Source organism: Bufo gargarizans, chromosome 7, assembly GCF_014858855.1.
Source record: "Bufo gargarizans isolate SCDJY-AF-19 chromosome 7, ASM1485885v1, whole genome shotgun sequence".
NCBI classification, from domain to species: Eukaryota; Metazoa; Chordata; class Amphibia; order Anura; family Bufonidae; genus Bufo; species Bufo gargarizans.
The window spans coordinates 103586074-103606885 of record NC_058086.1 but is presented as its reverse complement, the minus strand read 5'-3'; the positions used below and the strand labels follow the sequence as shown (position 1 = coordinate 103606885).

Sequence of the window (20812 nt, the reverse complement as noted above, 5' to 3'; positions counted from 1 at the left end):
ATCCTTTTTTGAACATGTCCATATGAATTGTATGGTTGTTTCTTTGGATATCTACTGTATTAAAAAAATTTCACTGTAGTGTATTTATTTGATATATTGGAATATTAATTAGACATCCACATTTATTATATATATATAATGCTGTGGGGGCATGTCTCACATATTCTTAATTTGAAACCCCCCGAGTTGATGTGTTTTTAATTTGTTTTGATTATCTAATAAATTTATATTTTGTTATCGTACAATATGCATTGGCTTTGGCATGTACTTTCACTTTTTTGGGTCTTTCAATTCTACCTGTGGATGGTGTCCGTATTATTAGTAGTGTTGATTGCGAATATTCTAATGGCAAATTTTTATCGCGAATATCGGCACTTTGAGAATTCACAAAGATGTAGAATATAGTGCTATATATTCGTAATCGTGAATATTCTTGATTTTTTTTCATTAGTAACCTCCCTTCTTGCTTGTGGGCCAGTGAGAAGGCTGCAATATCTTTGTCAGAGCTTAGCAACATCCTTAGCAACCAATAGAAAAATTGCCTACCCTTTACTATATAATAACCTCCCCAGCAGCCATTTTCTGCTGTTATTTTTCAGTTCTGAGAGAGAGAGAGAGCACTGTCATGTGCTTTCATCTGGATCCTATTCCTTCTCCATTTACATTAGATAGTTAGTTAGCTCATATATATAATACAGATAGTTAGTGGGAGATAGTCAGTGTAGGTTAGATACTGATATAGTGTAGCTGATAGGTTCCAGTGCAGGGTGTTAGGTAGTGTGATAGGAATTACTGTTTCTCTGCTGTCCATACATACATGCTACAGACATAGTGCTGTGATGTCACAACAATCAGTAATATCTACTCAGACCTGATAAAATGTGAAGTTGCATGTATTGCGCAAAAAATATGTGCATAATTAGTGACGATTTGCGCGATCGCAAAAATAGTGACTGGAGATCACAAGTTCTAGAATTCGCAAATTTATTTAAAATATTGTGAAAAATTTGCGGAAACAAATATTGCCTATGTCGCTCATCACTAATTATTAGCATTGTCCGTGGTGCCCGTCCTCTAATATATATGTTTTAAGGCCGATTCATTGGCCTGTATTTGTGGGAGGGGCTCTGCCACGCTTTTTAGGTTCCATTCCCCCTCCCCTACATCCTACGTCTGCTCAACACAGATCGTGGCCATATCCGTGTGCGTATGGTCAGTTGCCTTACTGCTCCTTATTCGCACCGTGCGCTGTGCCCACCGTTTCTATGTCCGAGCTCATTCGCCCGCCTTCCCAGGTAAGTTGCCGCCTCAGTCAGCGGCCCATTGCTTAAAGTCCGGTCGGCAGCTCCGGCTCCCCAGGTAAGGGGGAGTCACGCTGCATCGGAGCGAACTGCCTGGATGCATCGGCTCCCACGCGGCAGTATAGGCAGGGTGCAGGGGTCAGCGTGGTCCCGAAATCGTTCACAAATGTCTGGCACGGGCCGCCGTGCCATTAGTGAGGCAGGTTATTTGGTTATATTTGCTGTACTTACCTCTGTGTTCTCTCCGTCTGGTGTCCTCTCCTGCTGCTGCCGGCCGCTTGCATCACTTCACTCGGCGTCCCAGGCTCCTTCCTGTCTGGCTCCATTCGCCCCCGGTGGCTGCATCTGAGAATGCAGGACAGGGAGCTCACTACACAGTGTGTAGCAGGTTTTCAGTATGAGCACCCTCTGGTGGTCACTCCTGCTACTGCAGTTGAGAAAGAAAGAAAAAAAAAGAGAAAACACACATTTACTTACCTATGCCATTGTTTTACTCAGGCAAAAATAAAAAGGGGGAAAGAAGGTTGTATTAACACAATGGGGTATGTATATATATATATATATATATATATATATATATATATATATATAGGTATGTGTGTATATATATATATATATATATATATATATGCGTGTGTTAAAAAAAAGCGAAAGAAATGCCCTGCACATTTTTTAGGTCATGTTCAGTCGCCTCAAGTACGCATTCACTACGTCAGTTCATTTTCAAACCTCCGTAGTTTACGCACCATACGCGTATTTGTTCGTCAATCTCGTCCACATCTCCAGTCGTGTATAGTTGTTCCTTGTCTGTTTGTTTTTTCTCCATTTTTCTCCAGGAACGTTACTTCTTTTCAGGTCTGCCATCGTTTCTCAGTGACCTAGTATCATATCTAACAGGTAGTATAGGGAAATTTTCAGTACTAGTTTCACCTTCTCATTTTGTCGTCTAAAAAATCTCATGGTTTTATTTAGATATTCTCCTCATTCCCGCTATTTGCCTCTTCCGTGATGTGGGTAAGTCAGCTCAGTTGTCGGTGGCGGTAATCATTGATCATGAGGTGACGTTATCCACGATGGCATGCGCACGCACACCACATCGTTCGGTGGTAGGGTTGTCACTGGTGTCCAGTCCCGGGTCCCGTGCTTGTGCCTCATTCTCACGTACTGTATCTACAGGATCATGTAGGGGTACAAATATGGTGGTAGCCATTCCAGCTAAAGCCGCGGCGGCCCTCAGTCAATTTCAGTTTCTCACAAACTGGGCTAATATCGACACTGAGATATTTTGCAGACACTTTGCTGGTCTTAGGGCTCCTGCTTATTCTCTGTGTCAATCCATCTACCACACAGCAGAATGGTGTCACAAAGCCGCCTCTAGTGCCGATATTAGCTCTCCCGCACAGCCGTCTAGGCTCCCTGATCCCCTGCATGCCCTTGGTTTAGTCGACAAGTTGGGAAGGCCCATTCAATATCTCGGCAGATCACAGATCTGCAATAATTTCAACTTTTCCTCCTGCAATTATAGCCAGTGTAGGCTGTTACATGTGTGTGTGAATTGTTTTAGAGCCCATCCCAAGTTAGTCTGTACATTAAAAGCGGATAAGTCGTACCTCAGTGTCCTTAACGTTGATTGTCTGCTGCACTTCCTACGCAACCACCACGACCCTAGCTTCGTTCAGTTCTTCATGTCAGGGTTTAGATCAGGTTTCCACACTGGCCTAGTTGCCTTGCCTGAATCGTCTTATGAGTGCAGGGATTTATTGTCAGCGGAGCTCCACCCTCGGGCAGCGGATGAACTGATTTCTATTGAATTGACTAATAACTGGAATGGTATTTCTCTCCTCATCCCGGTGGTGTCCAATAGTTTCCCTATAGTCTTTTCTGATGCAGCTCCCAGTTATGGATTCGCAGCCATTTTTGGCACACATTGGCTAATGGACGTATGGCCTGACGAAGTCAAGATACTGCCAGGGTTTCTTCAGTCTTCAGCCTCCTGTGAGATTTACCCCTTAGTCGCAGCCGCTCATGTGTGGGGTCACGAGTGGACCGGTCACACAGTGTTGTTTATTTCCGACAATGCAGCAGTTATGGATATCCTAAATAACGGGTCATCTAAATCCCTGCAGGTGTTGCCATTCCTCAGAGGGCTAGTGCTTCTTTAATTACAATACCAGTTTCGCTACACATGTTTACATATATCAGGACAGAAGAATGTCGCTGCTGATGCGCTGTCTAGAGCTAATTTTGGCCTTTTCTCGCAGGTATTTCCCGACGCAGACGCCAGCGGAGCCACAGTCCTTCCGTTTCCTTCTCTGGTTTGGACATAAACTCTCACTTAGCTACAGCTCGTTCTCTACTGGCCAAAACCCTGTCGCCCAACACGGCCAGGGCTTATCAAACAAGATGGAGGGCTTTTCTTAAATTTCAAGACAAATTTCCCCAAGGTGTCCTCGATTTTACCAACTACATCCGGGCCTTCATTGGGTATTGTCACTCTGAGTTGAATTTGTCGCACTCCACAGTCAAGTCTTACTTAGCCGGCGTACAGCATTTCCGAGCCTCTAGTCAACCGCAAGCTCCCTCACTGTTCTCCATTCACGTACTCAAGGCTACACTCAGAGGACTTGAGAAATGTAATCCAAACACGCGGCCGGGCCGCCAGGCCATCACCGGGCAAATATTTCGCCAGCTGTCCGACATGTTAGACCATAGCCCTTTCGGAGCCCAGCAAAGTCTAGTGATAAAAGCAGCCATATACCTGGCTTTCTACGGCTTCCTGAGACCAGGAGAGTTTACCTCAGCCCGTAGCAGCCGCAGGTATCTGACTGTCGGACAACTGAAGACTGACACAGATAATTTCATTCTCTCGCTCATGTGCACCAAAACTTCACAGACAGGCCCTCCTACCCAGGTCACGTACTACCCAACCACTCACTGCTGGTGCCCCGTTCAAGTATTTCATCAGTTGCTAAGTAGTATTGACAGTTCGTCACCTCAGAGGCCACTATTGCCTTTCAATGCCATACACCTCACAAGCTCCCAATTTGTTTCACATGTTCGCTCCCTGATGGCCAACCTGGGCTTAGACCCGGCATCTGTCTCCGGCCACTCCTTCCGGATTGGCGCCGCTTCTGCAGCTTCCAAGAACAGAGTTCCTGCTCACGTCATCGGGAAATGAGGGCGCTGGCACTCCTCCTGTTATTCCAGGCACATACCTCACCCGAACATTGAAATGTCTCACGCCTGTCGGAATCTTGTACTATAAATGCGGTTCGTAAATAAAGTTTCTGGTGGCTTGCTCTTTTGGCCTCCTTCAGTCATCCCTACGACGTTGCGGTTACGGCACAAATCAAACCATTTAGTGAAGTACCAGTTAGGGTCCCGGTACAGGGGTAGCCCCGACCACAAGTTTTAAGGCCGATTCATTGGCCTGTATTTGTGGGAGGGGCTCTGCCACGCTATTTAGGTTCCATTCCCCCTCCCCTACATCCTACGTCTGCTCAACACACCCACCCTTCCCACCCTCCTTTTCATCATCTCACCAGGGGATGGCCTCCTTCAGTCATCCCTACGACGTTGCGGTTACGGCACAAATCAAACCGTTTATTGAAGTACCAGTTAGGGTCCCGGTACAGGGGTAGCCCCGACCACAAATATGTTTTTAGAAGGGGAGGGACTTTTAATTATTTCTCTATCTTTAAATTACAGTAAAAAAACACTTGCAATTTTGATAGCACCATTTAATAATCTGAGTACCAAACCATGACTTTTCATTTATAGGCCTCATAATAAAATGTCAGGAAATCTGCGGCGTGCAAAAGGAAAGAACCAGGCCTCATCATCCCAGAGTCAGAATGTGAGTAGTAGCAGAAGTAGCATCACCTGCTGCCCAGCCAGTAGTAGTAGTACTAGCGGTGAAAGAAGATTAGTAGTAAGCCAAAGTTCTCCCTGGCTTCTGATAGGCTCCTCATTATTACTGAGGACAAAAAGGATGTGATTGTGAACTGAGTGTACCATTTCTCCTCTCAGTCACAGCAGATGATATGAATGCCACTTCTGAGTCTGGAACCATGTCTTGGAGCCAGGGGGTTGCATTCTTCCTGCTTCTCCTCCTTGCAACCCTTTTCCTTGCATCCTTTGTCTTCACTGCCCCCTCCTAGTGGAGCAACAAAACCCCACCTTGCACTATATAAGACACTCAAGACATTCTCCCTGTTGATGACTTGTGTGAGAACAACCAGCATTTGGATTGCAATGAGAAGAGGTTCAAGGGGAGGTATGGGACCCCCTGCATAGCTGTGTTGTTGTTGTTGTTGGTAGTAGTGGCACCTTTAGCCACAGTAGTGGTGGTAGGGGCAGTGGTAGAGACAGTGGCATCCAGGTCAAAAACAGAGCAGGGAATGATGATGAAGGGGGGAAAGGAGCTCACAATGACATTTCATAGTCTGATGAAAATGGCAGGGAGGGTGAGGATGACAATTAGTGATGAGCGGCAGGGGCAATATTCGAATTCGAGATATTTCACAATTATTTTGTAGAATATTTGTCATATATTCACGGGTTCGAGAATTCGAGATTACATTCTTTATTGCGAAAATCGGCAATGTAATATTTGTGTTAGGCCTCATGCACACGACCGTTGTGTGCACCCGTGGCCGTTGCTCCATTTTCCGTGATTTTCTGTGGACCCATTGACTTTCAATGGGTCAGTTAAAAACTCGGAGAATGCACGGTTTGTCATCCGCCTCCGTGATCCGTGTATTCTGTCCGTAAAAAAAAAGGACCTGTCCTATTTTTTTGACGGACAACGGTTCACAGTCCCATTCAAGTCAATGGGTCCGTGAAAAAACACGGATGCACACAAGATTGGCACCCGTGTATGTGATCTGTGGCCGTAGGTTACTTTCATACAGACGGATCCGAAGATCCGTCTGCATAAAAGCTTTTTCAGAGCTGAGTTTTCACTTTGTGAAAACTCAGATCCGACAGTATATTCTAACACAGAGGTGTTCCCATAGTGATGGGGACGCTTCTAGTTAGAATATACTACGAACAGTGTACATGACTGCCCCCTGCTGCCTGGCAGCACCCGATCTCTTACAGGGGGCTGTGATCCGCACAATTAACCCCTCAGGTGCCGCACCTGAAGGGGTTAATTGTTCGTTTCATAGCCCCCTGTAAGAGATCCGGGGCTACCAGGCAGCAGGGGGCAGACCCCCCTCCCTCCCCAGTTTAAATTTCATTGGTGGCCAGTGTGGCCCCCCCCTCCCACCCTTTTATGTATTATCATTGGTGGCCAGTGTGCGCCCCCTGGCCCCTCCTCCCTCCCTCTATTGTATTATCATTGATGGCACAGTGTGCGGCCTCCCCCCCCCGATCATTGGTGGCAGCGGAGAGTTCCGATCGGAGTCCCAGTTTAATCGCTGGGGCTCCGATCGGTAACCATGGCAACCAGGACGCTACTGCAGCCCTGGTTGCCATGGTTACTTAGCAATATTAGAAGCATCATACTTACCTGCTGCGCTGTCTGTGATTGGCCGGGAGCTCCACCTACTGGTATGTGACAGATCATTAAGCAATGCGCTGCACAGACCTGTCTCTTACCAGTAGGAGGAGCTCCCGGCCGGTCACAGACAGCGCAGCAGGTAAGTATGACGCAGCGATTAAACTGGGACTCTGATCGGAACTCTCCGCTGCCACCAATGATGGGGGGGGGGAGAGGGGAGGCCACACACTGGCCACCAATGATATAAATGCAATAGAGGGAGGGGGGGCGGGGGGGCCGCACACTGGCCACCAATGATATAAATGCAATAGAGGGAGGGAGGGGGGGCGGGGGGGCCGCACACTGGCCACCAATGATAATACAATAGAGGGAGGGAGGGGGGGGCTGCACACTGGCCACCAATTATATTCAAACTGGGGAGGGGGGTCTCTTACAGGGGGATATGATACGCACAATTAACCCCTTCAGGTGCGGCACCTGAGGGGTTAATTGTGCGGATCACAGCCCCCTGTAAGAGATCGGGTGCTGCCAGGCAGCAGGGGGCAGTCATGTACACAGTTCGCAGTATATTCTAACTTGAAGCGTCCCCATCACCATGGGAACGCCTCTGTGTTAGAATATACTGTCGGTTCTGAGTTTGCACGATGTAACTCAAATCCCATGGTATATTCTTACATAGAGGCGTTCCCATGGTGATGGGGACGCTTCAAGTTAAAATATACCATCGGATTGGAGAAAACTCCAATCCGATGGTATTATAGGGACTCCTGACTTTATATTGAAAGTCAATGGGGGACGGATCCGTTTGAAATTGCACCATATTGTGTCAACGTCAAACGGATCCGTCCCCATTGACTTGCATTGTAAGTCAGGACGGATCCGTTTGGCTCCGCACGGCCAGGAGGACACCAAAACGACTTTTTCCTTCATGTCCGTGGATCCTCCAAAAATCAAGGAAGACCCACAGAAGGAAAAACGGACACGGATCACGGACCTACGGACCCCGTTTTTGCGGACCTTAAAAAAAAAGACGGTCGTGTGCATGAGGCCTAATGCACACGAAATACAGGCGTGAGTCACTTATGCTACTTTTTTCAAGCTGGTAAAAGTTTTCTGAGACTGGAGAAAATGGTTGGCATGGCAGAACATTAGAATAGCTTTTTATGCAGATAGAGTGCTGCAATATGTTCACGCTTGCAAATTTTTCGGCAATATCTGCTACACTATAGATCAATCTAACCTACACTGACTTTCTCCCCCTAACTATCTGAATTAACACAACATTATATATATACGGTATATATATATATATATATATATATATAAAGTTAACTGTCTAATGTAATAACACAAAGCACAGAGCACAGCAATGACCCTGTTTTCTCTTTCATAACTGCAATAAACATTAGAAAATAGCTGCTGGGGAGGTTCTTATATAGTAAGGGGTAGGCAGCTTTTTTATTGGTTGCTAGGGATGGTGCTAAGCTGTGACAAAGCCTTCTTATTGGCCCACAAGCTAAAAGAAGGGAGGGATGATCACCTGATGTGTACTGTGTTAAAAAAAAATATATAATGAATATTCGTAATTGCAAATATATAGCACTATATTCTAAATATTTGCAAATTCTCAAAGTCCTGATATTTGTGATAAAAATTAGCATTTCAAATATTAGCACTCAACACTAATGACAATGAAGTTGAATGTTTGTTAGAAGTGTGCTGAGGAAGAGGTAACATCAGAGATGGAGGGTAGTAGTAGTGGCAGCAATAAAGAGCAGATGCAACGTATGGCCGGAACCTCTCAAAAATCTGACAGGGCCAGATTTTCTTCTATTATGGTTAGGTTGGAACTGGTGATGCTACTGATATTATGGGTGCAGGCTCAAAATATGCCAGACCTTAGGCCTCATTGTTTTGGTCCGCATCCGAGCCGCAGTTTTTGCGGCTTGGATGCAGACCTATTCACTTCAATGGGGCCGCAAAAGATGCGGACAGCACTCCGTGTGCTATCCACATCCGTTGCTCTATTCCACTGTCCACCAAAAAAAATATAACCTGTCCTATTCTTGTCCGTTTTTTGCGGACAAGAATAGGCAGTTATATCAGTGGCTGTCCGTGCCGTTCCACAAATTTCTAAACGCACACGGACCCAATCCGTGGTTTGCGTATCCTCAATTTGCGCGGCTGCAAAACACACAACGGTCGTGTGCATGAGGCCTAAGTCACAGGGAGAAAGTCCTATGGAGGAAGAAGATGAGGAGCTACCACAGGAGGAGGAGGATTTAGTGGTGGATGAAGAGCTGGTGACATGATGATGATGAAGACACCAGCCACAATGACCAATCATCTCAGTCGGGGGCAGAGCTGGAGAAAACTGGGTCCTTAGGCATGCCCACCAAATGTGCTTAGGTACCACCTCCACAATGGACATGTTCCCATCATGAAAAGAAACAGGGAAGAGTGTTGCTTCCAATCTAAGCTAAAGTGCTGCCCTGCTGTCTTACTGATGAGCCTGGGCAAGAAAAGTCATATAGCAGATGATTTGCTATTGTGCAATAGCACAAATTTCCTGCAAATTTCCTGCTGGATATTTCCCTGACAACTTTTACTGGGCAATGCAGTCAGTGACAGTGGCAGAAACATTGTGCTTGTGCTGTATTTGAAGAAATAACACATGCTTACTACTAAGCACACATCACAAATTTGGCAGACAGTGGGGACTGGCTATATATCACTGGCCCAATGATGTTACTGACACTGTTTGCCTTTCCATCATGTTCATATTATGCTGCTGTGCCTGCTTATACTACCCCTACAAGGTTGTGTATCTCCTGCTTTGTCTGTGTCTTTGTCCCTTACCTGAACAGAACAATCCTGAAAGTGCTTTGAAAAAGCATAATTCTTGGACTGCTACTTACATTTTTGGACCATTTTTTATTTTAAAAGGCATAACAAACTAATGTAGTCTTCAAAATAAATAGCTTAAAACGGTTGGCTACAGCCCTAGGAGACCCCAGAGAAACAGTCATTCACAACTTTACAGGACAATTTGGGCACTTTTAAATTGGGTCAAATTTATTTGGACTGAATCAATTCTGCTAACAGAATTGAAAGAATCAGAATGAAATTCAAGAAATTTGTTCATCTCTACTTTTATTATTTCAGGATGCTCTACTGGAAAACTAGCTCTTCCTACAAACGCTGATGGTGTTCCTCACTATGCTGAGGCTGATATTGTGAATTTGCAAGGAGTCACTGGTGGTAACACCTACTCTGTTCCAGCAATCACTATGGATCTTATATCTGGCAAAGAGGTGGCAGTGGAAGAATTTCCAAGAAAGCATTTAACTTTCAAAGAGAAACTTGGGGAAGGTCAGTTTGGAGAGGTCAGTATTTTCTGTTTGGATACAAATCGTAAACAATCCACAAAATGTATACACTATGTCCAACGCCATACATTATGTAAGCAGTGAATTATAGTTCCCCCACTCTCACAAAGAAATACTTAGATATTTTAACAATCTATAATATGTGCGCCATACAATTTTTTATTGATACAATATTAAAAACATATTATAATTGTAGGAAATGTACCTGTCCAGGCTCCGCATTGGGTGAGATGCACTGTTGAGCCATGTCCCCTTGTGACATGACCGCATCATTAGCAACAGGTTGAAAAGCTCTGTTTCTCCCTGCAACACAATGGCCCAGTCAGAGATTGGGGAGGGTGGCAACCACATGAGGAGTCAACACAATAGCCCAGTCACAGAGTGGTGAGGTGGCAACCGCATGAGAAGTCAACTGTAATGGTGCAGAACCCCAAGCAACCAGACAGAGGCTAAACAATAGTGGATTTATTAAATCAACGGCAGTACAGTCCAAACCAGTAAGCATATACTGTACAGGTAACCAACCCAAATAATAACCTGTGCAGGGAAACACCAAGGGGACATCCAGTGAACAGGCTAAAGTTCATATGCGCAGTATTAGTCCGTGTAACGTGGTACCTAGGGATGAGACATCAAGTTTTCCAGGGTTCGATCCAAGGTCATACACAAGACAAATTGTTCAGCAAAGATGAGGTATCCAGAGGCAATCTCTAGAGATAAATCGAGTAAGGCAGAGGTCATGCACAGGTAAGTCTGGGAGAATATGAACCGCAACATACACCCGGGTTGTCAAAACAACAGTGGGCACTGACCAGCCAGGGAGATCACCTTTTAAGTAGCTGCTAGCTAATCACAAAGTGCCATGTCTCTAATCCTCACATAGGTCATATAATGATTAGTGATGATCGAGCACCAAAGTATTCGGGTGTTCGGCCCGAACACATTGCTATATTTGTGTGCTTAGCCGAGCACCCGAGTATAATGGAAGTCAATGGGAGACAACCAGGCACTCCCTGCTCTGAAGAGGGGAGGGTTCCTGGTCCATTGGGAAATGTCAGAAAGTGACAGAAACACCACCAAAATAAATCGGGAACAGCATGGGGACGATGTCTGGATGCATCTTGGATTCCCAAGTCGCTGCTGGGAACCATGTTGTCCTAGTTGCACGCCACTTTTTTGCAGACTGACAAAAATACGGAAACCTCCTCCCCCCCCCCCCCCAAAAATCTATTTTGCATGAAAAATTCTTAGGAAACATTCTTTCCTGTATATTCAACTGTATATAAAGTGCAAGTGCTGCAAAAAATTACAAGCAACAGGCACTCCAAAACAGCCTGTGTATCACATAAAGGAGGGCCTCATTCCCATTGTGGTACAATTGTTCAGGTAGTGGGACTCCTACACTCATAAAGCCTATGCACAAAGTGAAAGGGCTGCCAAAAAATTACAAGGAACCGGCACTACAATGAACCCTTTATTACACATAAAGGAGGGCATCATACACACCCTTGAAAAACTATGATTGATGGACTGCTGGTGACCCTCAAAAAGAGCATTTAGAGCAAGAGCCTGCTGCTCTGACCATCTAAAACCTTAGGGGCAAGGGCTTGCTGCTGCATTGGTGACTCTAGATAACCTCTGGGTGATTGCATGTCCCCGTGATGGTGACGATCAATTTGGATGTCTACCCTATCAACTTTGGAGCAAATATTCAACAAGGACCTTCTGGTATAGCACCATTTTGCTTGTCCTCTCCACAAGAGGAATAAGAGATGAAAAGTTCTCTTTGTAGCAGGGGTCAAGGGTGAACAACCAGTAATAAGTGTTGTCTAAAATGCATATAACTCACGGGGGAAAGGCAGCCATGTGTGTCAGAGAACCAACAGGCAAGACCTCGCTGCCGTCATCAGAAGGTGAGCTGACCCTGTAAAAGATTGTTGGTGAGGGACTGCAGGTGAGCTGACCCTGTAAAACATTTTATGCGAGGGGCTGCTGCTGAGCTGACCCTCTAAAACATCAGGGGTGAGAGCCTCCTGGTGAGCTGACACTCTAAAACATTATATGCTAGTGCTTGCAAGTGAGATGACGCTGTAAAACATTATGAGTGCCTGCAGGTGAGCTGACGCTCTAAATCATTATATGCGAGTGCATGCCATTTAAATGACTCTCTAAAACATTATATGCAAGTGCATGCTTGTTGTAGTAAAAATATTAATAGTTGTAATCAGCTCGCATCAAAGTTGTGCAAGGAAAAAGGCAAGTCCATCTTCCATCAGCTACAGCCAGAGAACCACCCAAATGCTACCATCTTGATTCAATTCTCCTGAGCAATCTCCTCCCACCCTGCTCAGTGTGTCCACTTTTATTAACTAAACAAAAGGTGTAAAAGGGGCTGGCCCAAGACAAGGATACAGGAAGTGATGACGTACAGGAAGTGATGACATAGGAAGACAAGATACAATCATTTAGAATAACATCTAACAAACACATGTATACAATACAGGAAGTGATGACATAGGAAGACAAGCATTTAGATACAATAATCACCCATTTCCACTGGAGCAAACTTTATCCAGCCTTGCTCAGTGATCAATGCCAGATAAAGTTACTATGATCCACATGCAGGTTTATTTACAGGACAACGTCATTATCTCCAGCGGCTGATCAGGCGCACTAGAGACAACAAACGCACGTTCCTTTCGTTTATATTGTTCTCTTAACAAATGCATCCACGCCAAGCCAATAAATCCGCATCTTGCGCGGGGGCCCTAGCTGGCGGCAATACATGAGCCAACAAAACCCTGCTCTGCTGAACACATCAGTCTCCCCCGGCCCACAGCCCAGTGCTTAGCACATGGACCATTCACCGATGGAGACCCCTGCGCCCAGCAGCTGTGACAGGACATACACGGGAAGATATCCACTCTTGACATTGAGAGACATGATGACAATACACAATATATTAAACACACATCCTAATAAAATTTCCACAACAGTCCCTCCTCTTTGTCATATGCTCCCCAGTGTCCCTTGACGAATCTCGATCTTCTTCTTTGGAAAAAAAAACAGTCTTGTCTACGAAAAGTTCTGAATCCATAAAACAAAACAGATGATGGAAAACAGAAAGTCAATCTTGACACGTAGAAAACAAATCTTGACTCGGAGATTCTTTTCTTCGGGAGCTGACTCAGGGGGTGGTGTTTCGCGCTGGTGGCCGGCTGGTTTGGAATCCTCTGCATCTGGTCCTTGGTCTTCAGGGTATCTTGTCTGTTCGGGATTAGACATCAGGAACATCTCACTCCGGCGTATAGAAGGAATGGAAACAAAAAACATAAGTACATGTCCTATTTCCTTTCGCCCGGATCCAATGGAAAACCAGTGAGCCCCAAGACCTCCCAAAGCTTTAAAAAGGATTCCAAACCTCACTAGTCATAGCTCTGCCCTGCCCCTGTCTGTATGGGCCTGACCCTTGTCAATGGTGCCTGCTAGCCAGGCATAACAGTCATCTAATTCACAGAAACCCTCCTCTGGACGCTCTACTGATGTTTCTCGGGGATCTCTCTCACTGCCTCAACGGTTTCTTTGAACATCTCATCCACTATGGACGAGAAATTGTTCAATCGCTTCATAAGTCCAACTCCCCATCCCGTCCAGCCACAAAACAAATCCCTTCCAGCTCTCCCTGCCCTTCTTACCTCCTTCTACACCATCAGTTTCTCCCAATCGGCTGCAACGTAAGATGCAGGGACAAGCTTCACCAGGACACATGAACCTCTGGCATTAGGGGGAATTACCTTATAAGTGGCTAAACCGCATAGGAAATAGTATGGACCAGTCAACTCCACACAAGAACTTCTGACGGTCACAAGCTTCCAGTAATGACTGAATATACTGAGGGATCGCTCCCTGAGTCTGAACGTCACACCCTTCTTTCCAGCAGATATAATCTGGTCTATGGGTGTTATTAAAGAGATCGGGGGTGTCATTAGTAAGGTTGTCCGTTATACCTTCCTCACAACTGGAGGATCCCACAAACTTATGCCCTTTACCACATCTACGGGCCGCCTAGCTGCCCGGACACCCATACAGGATTAACAAGCGAGGAGCAGGAGCCAGAGCTATTATTAAACCTATAGCTGATATTACCCTATAGGAATCTAAAACCAGTGCTATCAACAAACATTAAACTAAACAAATAAACAAAAGTGATATTCTGCATTCTTTGACGTAGTTGAGTAGCTTCCTGCAGTGACCGGTGTGGATCCAGTAGTCTCGTCCCTCGAACTTCAGAGAGGTTGTCGTCATTAATAGCACCTGGAATGGCCCAAGATATCTCGGCTCTAGTCCCGTCCTCGGATGTTTCATTAGCACGACCCAATCACCTGGTTGACTATAAATTAACACTGGTTATTGAGTCTGGGTCCGGGAGAGAGTCCCGAACCTGGTGGTGGACATCGGGTGATAACCCGTGGGGCTGCCTGGGGGCATACCTGATGGAATAAAAGGGTTACAGCGGAACATTCAGGCCATGGATCGGCCGTGATTTTTACCTTCTTTGCAAAAATCTGACCCAAGTACAGTAAAAAAAAAGGCAGTTGTGATGGTTTAGAAATTGATTGACATTTGAGAGATTTGAAAGTTTGAAGATCGTTGTTTTCTGCAACACTTTCCCCCCTTCTCATCGTCCTTAAAACCAGGACGAAGAGAAGCTGGATTAAACATGGTGCATCGTCTCAAGGTTAGATGGAAAGATGATGGAGGGATGAGAGAGAGAGAGAGAGAGAGAGAAAGAGAAAAGAAACCCTTTCAGTAGTGGAAGTGACAGTTAGGGACTCACTTACCTCGGGTACTGGTTGTTTCAGTAGGCCCGGGTTTAGTGGATCCGGCCTGTTTCAGCAAAGTCAGCCCAGAGAGAGCCTCCTCTGCTTCCTGCATCGGATCCCTAAACTCAGTTTACCCCTCAGGCCAGGCTGTACATCACTCGGTTCTTCCGGATTAAAACTGGGTTCTGTACGCCCTGCTTAATTACCATGATTGACTTTTGCAGCCACAATTGCGCTACCTAACTTCCAGAGGGATACTCCAATTAGTTCCCTTGGACCACCTACTCCATTCTTTAAGGGGCTTTGTGGCCTTCACCCCATAACTAGATCTCATGTACTGAGCAGCCGTCTGACCCCACGAGGGGAACTATGTTTTCCCCCCCGAAAATGGATCTACCACAACCCATCCTTGGTTAACCAAGCCTTACCAGTGTTGCCTGCATCCAGGGACACGCTTTTGACCGTACATGGAGGGTACCGCCCCCGGCTCATTCTTACGGTATGTCTGCCCGACCCCGACTTTTACACAGCCTATGTCGGACAGCTAGAAATCTCCTACCTGGCTCGCCATCTGTTGTGGTAAAAATATTAATAGTTGTAATCGGCTCGCATCAAAGTTGTGCAAGGAAAAAGGCAAGTCCATCTTCAATCAGCTACAGCCACCATCTTGATTAAATTCTCCTGAGCAATCTCCTGCTGATAAAGTAAAAATAAATACGGGGTTAACCTCTGGCTGTTAAAGAGAGAAGAGTCCTGGAGTGGAGAACCGTCACTTGGAAAAGGGAAATAGAAGGAAAAAAGTATGTTAAGATTGACTATAGAACTGCAGAAAAATGTCAATGTAAATTAATCAAAGAAATACCCAAACAAAAATAGACAAAAATTACTGTAAAATCAAAAAGGAAAAAAACACTTGATTACCTACATTGAGCTTCAGTAAAAAGTTAATTTTAACATAAAACCCAACACTCAAATACAAAACCCTTAGGAACACATACAATTGTATAGGACTGAATTAACAAATCAATGTCCTGAAGGGTTCCCCTGAAACCGTACAAGAGAAACTCTACCCACCCAGTAATTGAAATGTTAATTTGCCCAGCCCCAAACAGCTTCAGATTCATTTGACCAGAGAAGCAGGATTTAACATCACAAGGTCCCAAAACCGGTTTCTTTCACATTTTAACCGTTCATATTGTGATTTAAAATCCGCTTCATTGATCCAAGATCTTGGCTGTCCCTGGGTTCTCTGCCTTTGCAAAGAAGCATTCTGGGACCATTACCCCATCTCGCTGAATAAGTCACTTTACTTCTAGGTGTGGTTCTGGGGTACTTAACATACCTGTGTCTGTTGCCATTAGCAACATTACAATATCGTGCAATGTGACCGTATTCCCTGCATGCGAAACAAAGAATAGCTCGCCTCCCTCCACAATAACTTGCACATGGCGATTTGAATTGGCGCACAACATTAACCATCCTAGCATGAGTAGCCCCCACATTACGATCTGTATTGAGTCCACTTACCACAGACTCATCTGAGGAATCTTCTGGCATTGTGTTAACACCAGGGTCAGACACATTGTCCATCTCCATCCCTGATTCAGATCCACCATGCGACCCACAGTCCTCAGACTTCTCCATGCTTACAGCCCATACATTGCCTCTAATCCCAGACACATTACTCTCCAACGGTTGTTTCAATAACTCTGGCAATTCCCTTACAGCACCCTGTTCATGCCTCAGGCTTTCAGATAAACTTTCATTCTCCTTGCGCAGCTCAGTATTACACCTCACAGTACAGTCATACTCAGCGCTAGCTTCAGCTGCCTGCTGGACAAGAGTTTTCAATTTACCAATTTCCACTTTTAAATCCTCTACTTCTCCTTCCAAACTCAGCTTCAGCCTACAAGACTCCTGATATTTATCCGCTATCCACCCAGCAGCAAAAATCAGAGCATACTTGCCTTTCCTTTTGCGCCATTTTTTTGTACTGATCAGGTTTTCTACACAATTCTGGGCCTGCAGCCATGGATCATTAGATCCCTGCATAGCCTGAAGAATGGCCGCCGTGTCCTTCAACTTTGCTACTTCTTTAAAAATACTTTCCATTGTTACCAGAAAACAAACACCACAATGGTTGCTACAAAATACAACACACTAGAAACCAATTTCTAGGGGTTGTCCCAATACTTTTGACACAGAACCTTTCTACACTGTAGTACCCGTATTAATTATGCCAAGCAAGTCTACAATTCAGTGTAACAGCCACAGATATACAAACATTAAGCAGAATCATCAACTATAGGACGATTTCACCACTAAACTGCCACTAATGCTCACACAATGGTTCCTGTATCAGACTGGTCACTGAGCTATAACATAACCAAACACTAAACCAATATCACAAAACGTATCAAAACAAAATCAAACTGTACATAGAAAGGTTACAAAAAAAACAAGATAACTATTCAACAAAACTAACATTTCCGGCAAAAACAATCAAATCGCTTCCCATAGCAAACTAATTAAGATGGCCGACAAACTTAAAGATGGCCAACAAGCATGGTCAAGATGGCCGACAAGCACATGGTCAAGATGGCCGACAAGCACATGGTCACACAAAGGAAATCAAGATAGTGTCTACAATATCCAGCAATAAAAACTGTTTTTATATTTCCCTATGTTTAAACCAGAGCAAAACCTCCACTCTATGGGTGATTTACAGGCTAACAATACAAAAACCACTCTGAACGCTGTCTCTAATGTACATACACTAAAACCAATTGCTGCCTCTATAAAATCGCCTCTTACAAAATCACAGTAACATAAAAGTTAAGAAGTGACAAGAAAACACAATACCCTGTCCTGCTCATCATACAATCTCTGTACAATCAACACAATGGAAAAACACTTACCCCATTCCTTACACCCCTCGATGCGGCAGACAACAACCACATAGGTTGTTTGAACAGATTTCTCTTTCCTCTGATAGCAGCAGATTGGAGGACACAGATTTCAGTTCTCAAAGAGCAAAACTTTCTCAAAAATGAGAGCAAAGAAAAGGATATTACCTTATGCCGGCCTTTTTTGCTTTTTGAAAATGAAATTGTGTCTCCTTTTAAGTTCCGCTGATAACAGGGGAAAAAAAATATTTCCTTCCTGAGCTCGCCATCTGTTGTGGTAAAAATATTAATAGTTGTAATCAGCTCGTATCAAAGTTATGCAAGGAAAAAGGCAAGTCCATCTTCCATCAGCTACAGCCAGAGAACCACCCAAATGCTACCATCTTGATTCAATTCTCCTGAGCAATCTCCTCCCACCCTGCTCAGTGTGTCCACTTTTATTAACTAAACAAAAGGTGTAAAAGGGGCTGGCCCAAGACAAGGATACAGGAAGTGATGACGTACAGGAAGTGATGACATAGGAAGACAAGATACAATCATTTAGAATAACATCTAACAAACACATGTATACAATACAGGAAGTGATGACATAGGAAGACAAGCATTTAGATACAATAATCACCCATTTCCACTGGAGCAAACTTTATCCAGCCTTGCTCAGTGATCAATGCCAGATAAAGTTACTATGATCCACATGCAGGTTTATTTACAGGACAACGTCATTATCTCCAGCGGCTGATCAGGCGCACTAGAGACAACAAACGCACGTTCCTTTCGTTTATATTGTTCTCTTAACAAATGCATCCACGCCAAGCCAATAAATCTGCGTCTTGCGCGGGGGCCCTAGTGTCATGCTCTTACCTTCTTGCTGTTCTCCTTCGTTTGACATGTGCTGGCGGCCATCTTGGTTTCTGGGTTTCTTGTAGCCTCCCACCCTGCGGCTTCTCCTTCCCACTGGGAGGAGCTGGATGCCTAGCTCATATATATAGGAGGTCTGTGGCTTCAGTTCCTTGCTTGGTCCTCCTGTGTTCACATGCTTCTAAGACTGCTGCTGCTTCTGGTTCCTGATCCTGGCTTCGTCTGACTACCCTGCTGGTTCCTGATCCAGGCTTCGTCTGACTACCCTTCTGGTTCCTGATCCTGGCCTCGTCTGACTACCCTGCTGGTTCCTGATCCAGGCTTCGTCTGACTACCCTCCTGGTTCCTGACCTCTGGCTTCGCAAGACCCTGCTTCGGTTTTGCCATCCGTTTGGACTTTTGCCTTACAGCTTGATTTTCAATAAAGCCTTCTTATTTCCACTTACCTCTTGTTGTACGTCTGGTTCATGGTTCCTTGACATTAGGACCAAGCCATGAATTCTGATGGTACAGGGCCATCCTCGCTACCTACGCTGGTTGCCAGACTTGATCAACAGGATCACCTGTTGGGTCGGTTCGCTGTGGCGTTGCAAACCCTGCTTGAACGCACGGCTCATTTAGCTTCCGTTGCCGATGGGTCGGTTGTCGCTCCTGGGCCCGCTCCTACTGCCGCTCCGGTTGTTGCGCCAGAGTCTACCCCGACACCTGTTGCTGCGCCTGCGGTGTTTCGGGGTATGACCGGTTCTGCCCCCCTTCCACAGCGCTTTGGGGGAGAGCCAACTCAGTGCCGAGGTTTCCTTAACCAGGTGGGCATTTATTTCGAGTTGCTGCCACATGCCTTTCCTACTGAGAGATCAAAGGTGGGCTTCTTGATCTCGCTGCTCTCGGACAAGGCCTTGGCCTGGGCCAGCCCTTTATGGGAGAACAACAATCCGGTGGTTGCCGAGTTTTCCGGTTTTGTTGCTTCTCTTCGGAAGGTATTCGATGTGCCGGCTCGTGCTGCCTCTGCTGCGAAGCTCCTTATGTCCATCAGACAGGGTTCACGATCCGTAGCTGAATACGCCATTGAGTTTCGTACCCTGGCAGCAGAGGTGGGCTGGAATAATGAGGCTCTGGTCGCTGCTTTCTCTCATGGTCTCTCGGATGCCTTGAAGGATGAGGTTGCAGCTAAGGACCTACCAGTGGAGCTCGAGTCTCTTATTTCTTTCCTGATTTTGATTGACACCAGACTCAGGGAGAGACCTTCCTTTAAGGAGAGCCTGCGGAGGTCTTCTAACAGATTGGCGCCTACGTTTGCTGTCCCACCCGTGCCTCCCTCTCCTCCCACGCCTCCTGGGGATGACTTGTCTGGGGGTGAACCCATGCAGCTGGGGTTTGCTCGCCTGTCCGAGGGGGAGAGGGTACTCTGGAGACGCGAGGGCCGATGCATGTACTGTGGTCTCGGTGGGCATTTTCGGTTGGCATGCCCGAACCGTCCGGGAAACGTGACTCATGAGACCCTTCCAGTGGGGATGGCCATTGGTGCCGTTCACAGAGAGTCGGTCTGTCTCCAGGTTATTTTGTCTCCACACTACTCGGTGGTCTTGGGGTACCCCTGGCTCCAGAAGCATAATCTGACTTTCGATTGGAGATCGGCCGAGATCCTCTCGTGGTCACCGCAGTGTGGGGCTAGTTGCATCCATGGGCCTGTCAAGTTGCTGTGTACTTCCTCGGACTCTCTGTTGCCTCCTGAATACGAGGAGTACCGGGATGTATTCGATAAGGTGCGTGCGGTTGCCCTACCTCCGCACCGCCCATACGATTGTGCCATAGAGTTACAATCTGGTGCCGTTCCTCCTCGTGGCAAAGTCTATCCACTGTCGGTAGCGGAGAAGGAGGCCATGGAGGAGTACGTGAGGGAGGCGCTTTCACGCGGACACATTCGCAAATCCTCGTCCCCGGCAGGGGCTGGATTTTTCTTTGTGAAAAAGAAGGGCGGTGAGTTGAGGCCTTGCATCGATTACAGGGGTCTCAATCGCATCACGATGAA

At 45.8% G+C, this 20812-nt stretch overlaps 1 protein-coding gene across 1 annotated transcript in view; it reads left to right on the top strand.

Annotated features, from left to right (window-relative positions):
• Nucleotides 1–20812, top strand: part of DDR2 (discoidin domain receptor tyrosine kinase 2) — a 1312077-nt gene that overhangs the window by 972464 nt on the left and 318801 nt on the right. The window contains exon 12 of the mRNA XM_044301410.1: nt 9973–10193. Within this exon, the coding sequence (XP_044157345.1) occupies nt 9973–10193 (221 nt within the window). The remainder of the gene's footprint in view (nt 1–9972; nt 10194–20812) is intronic.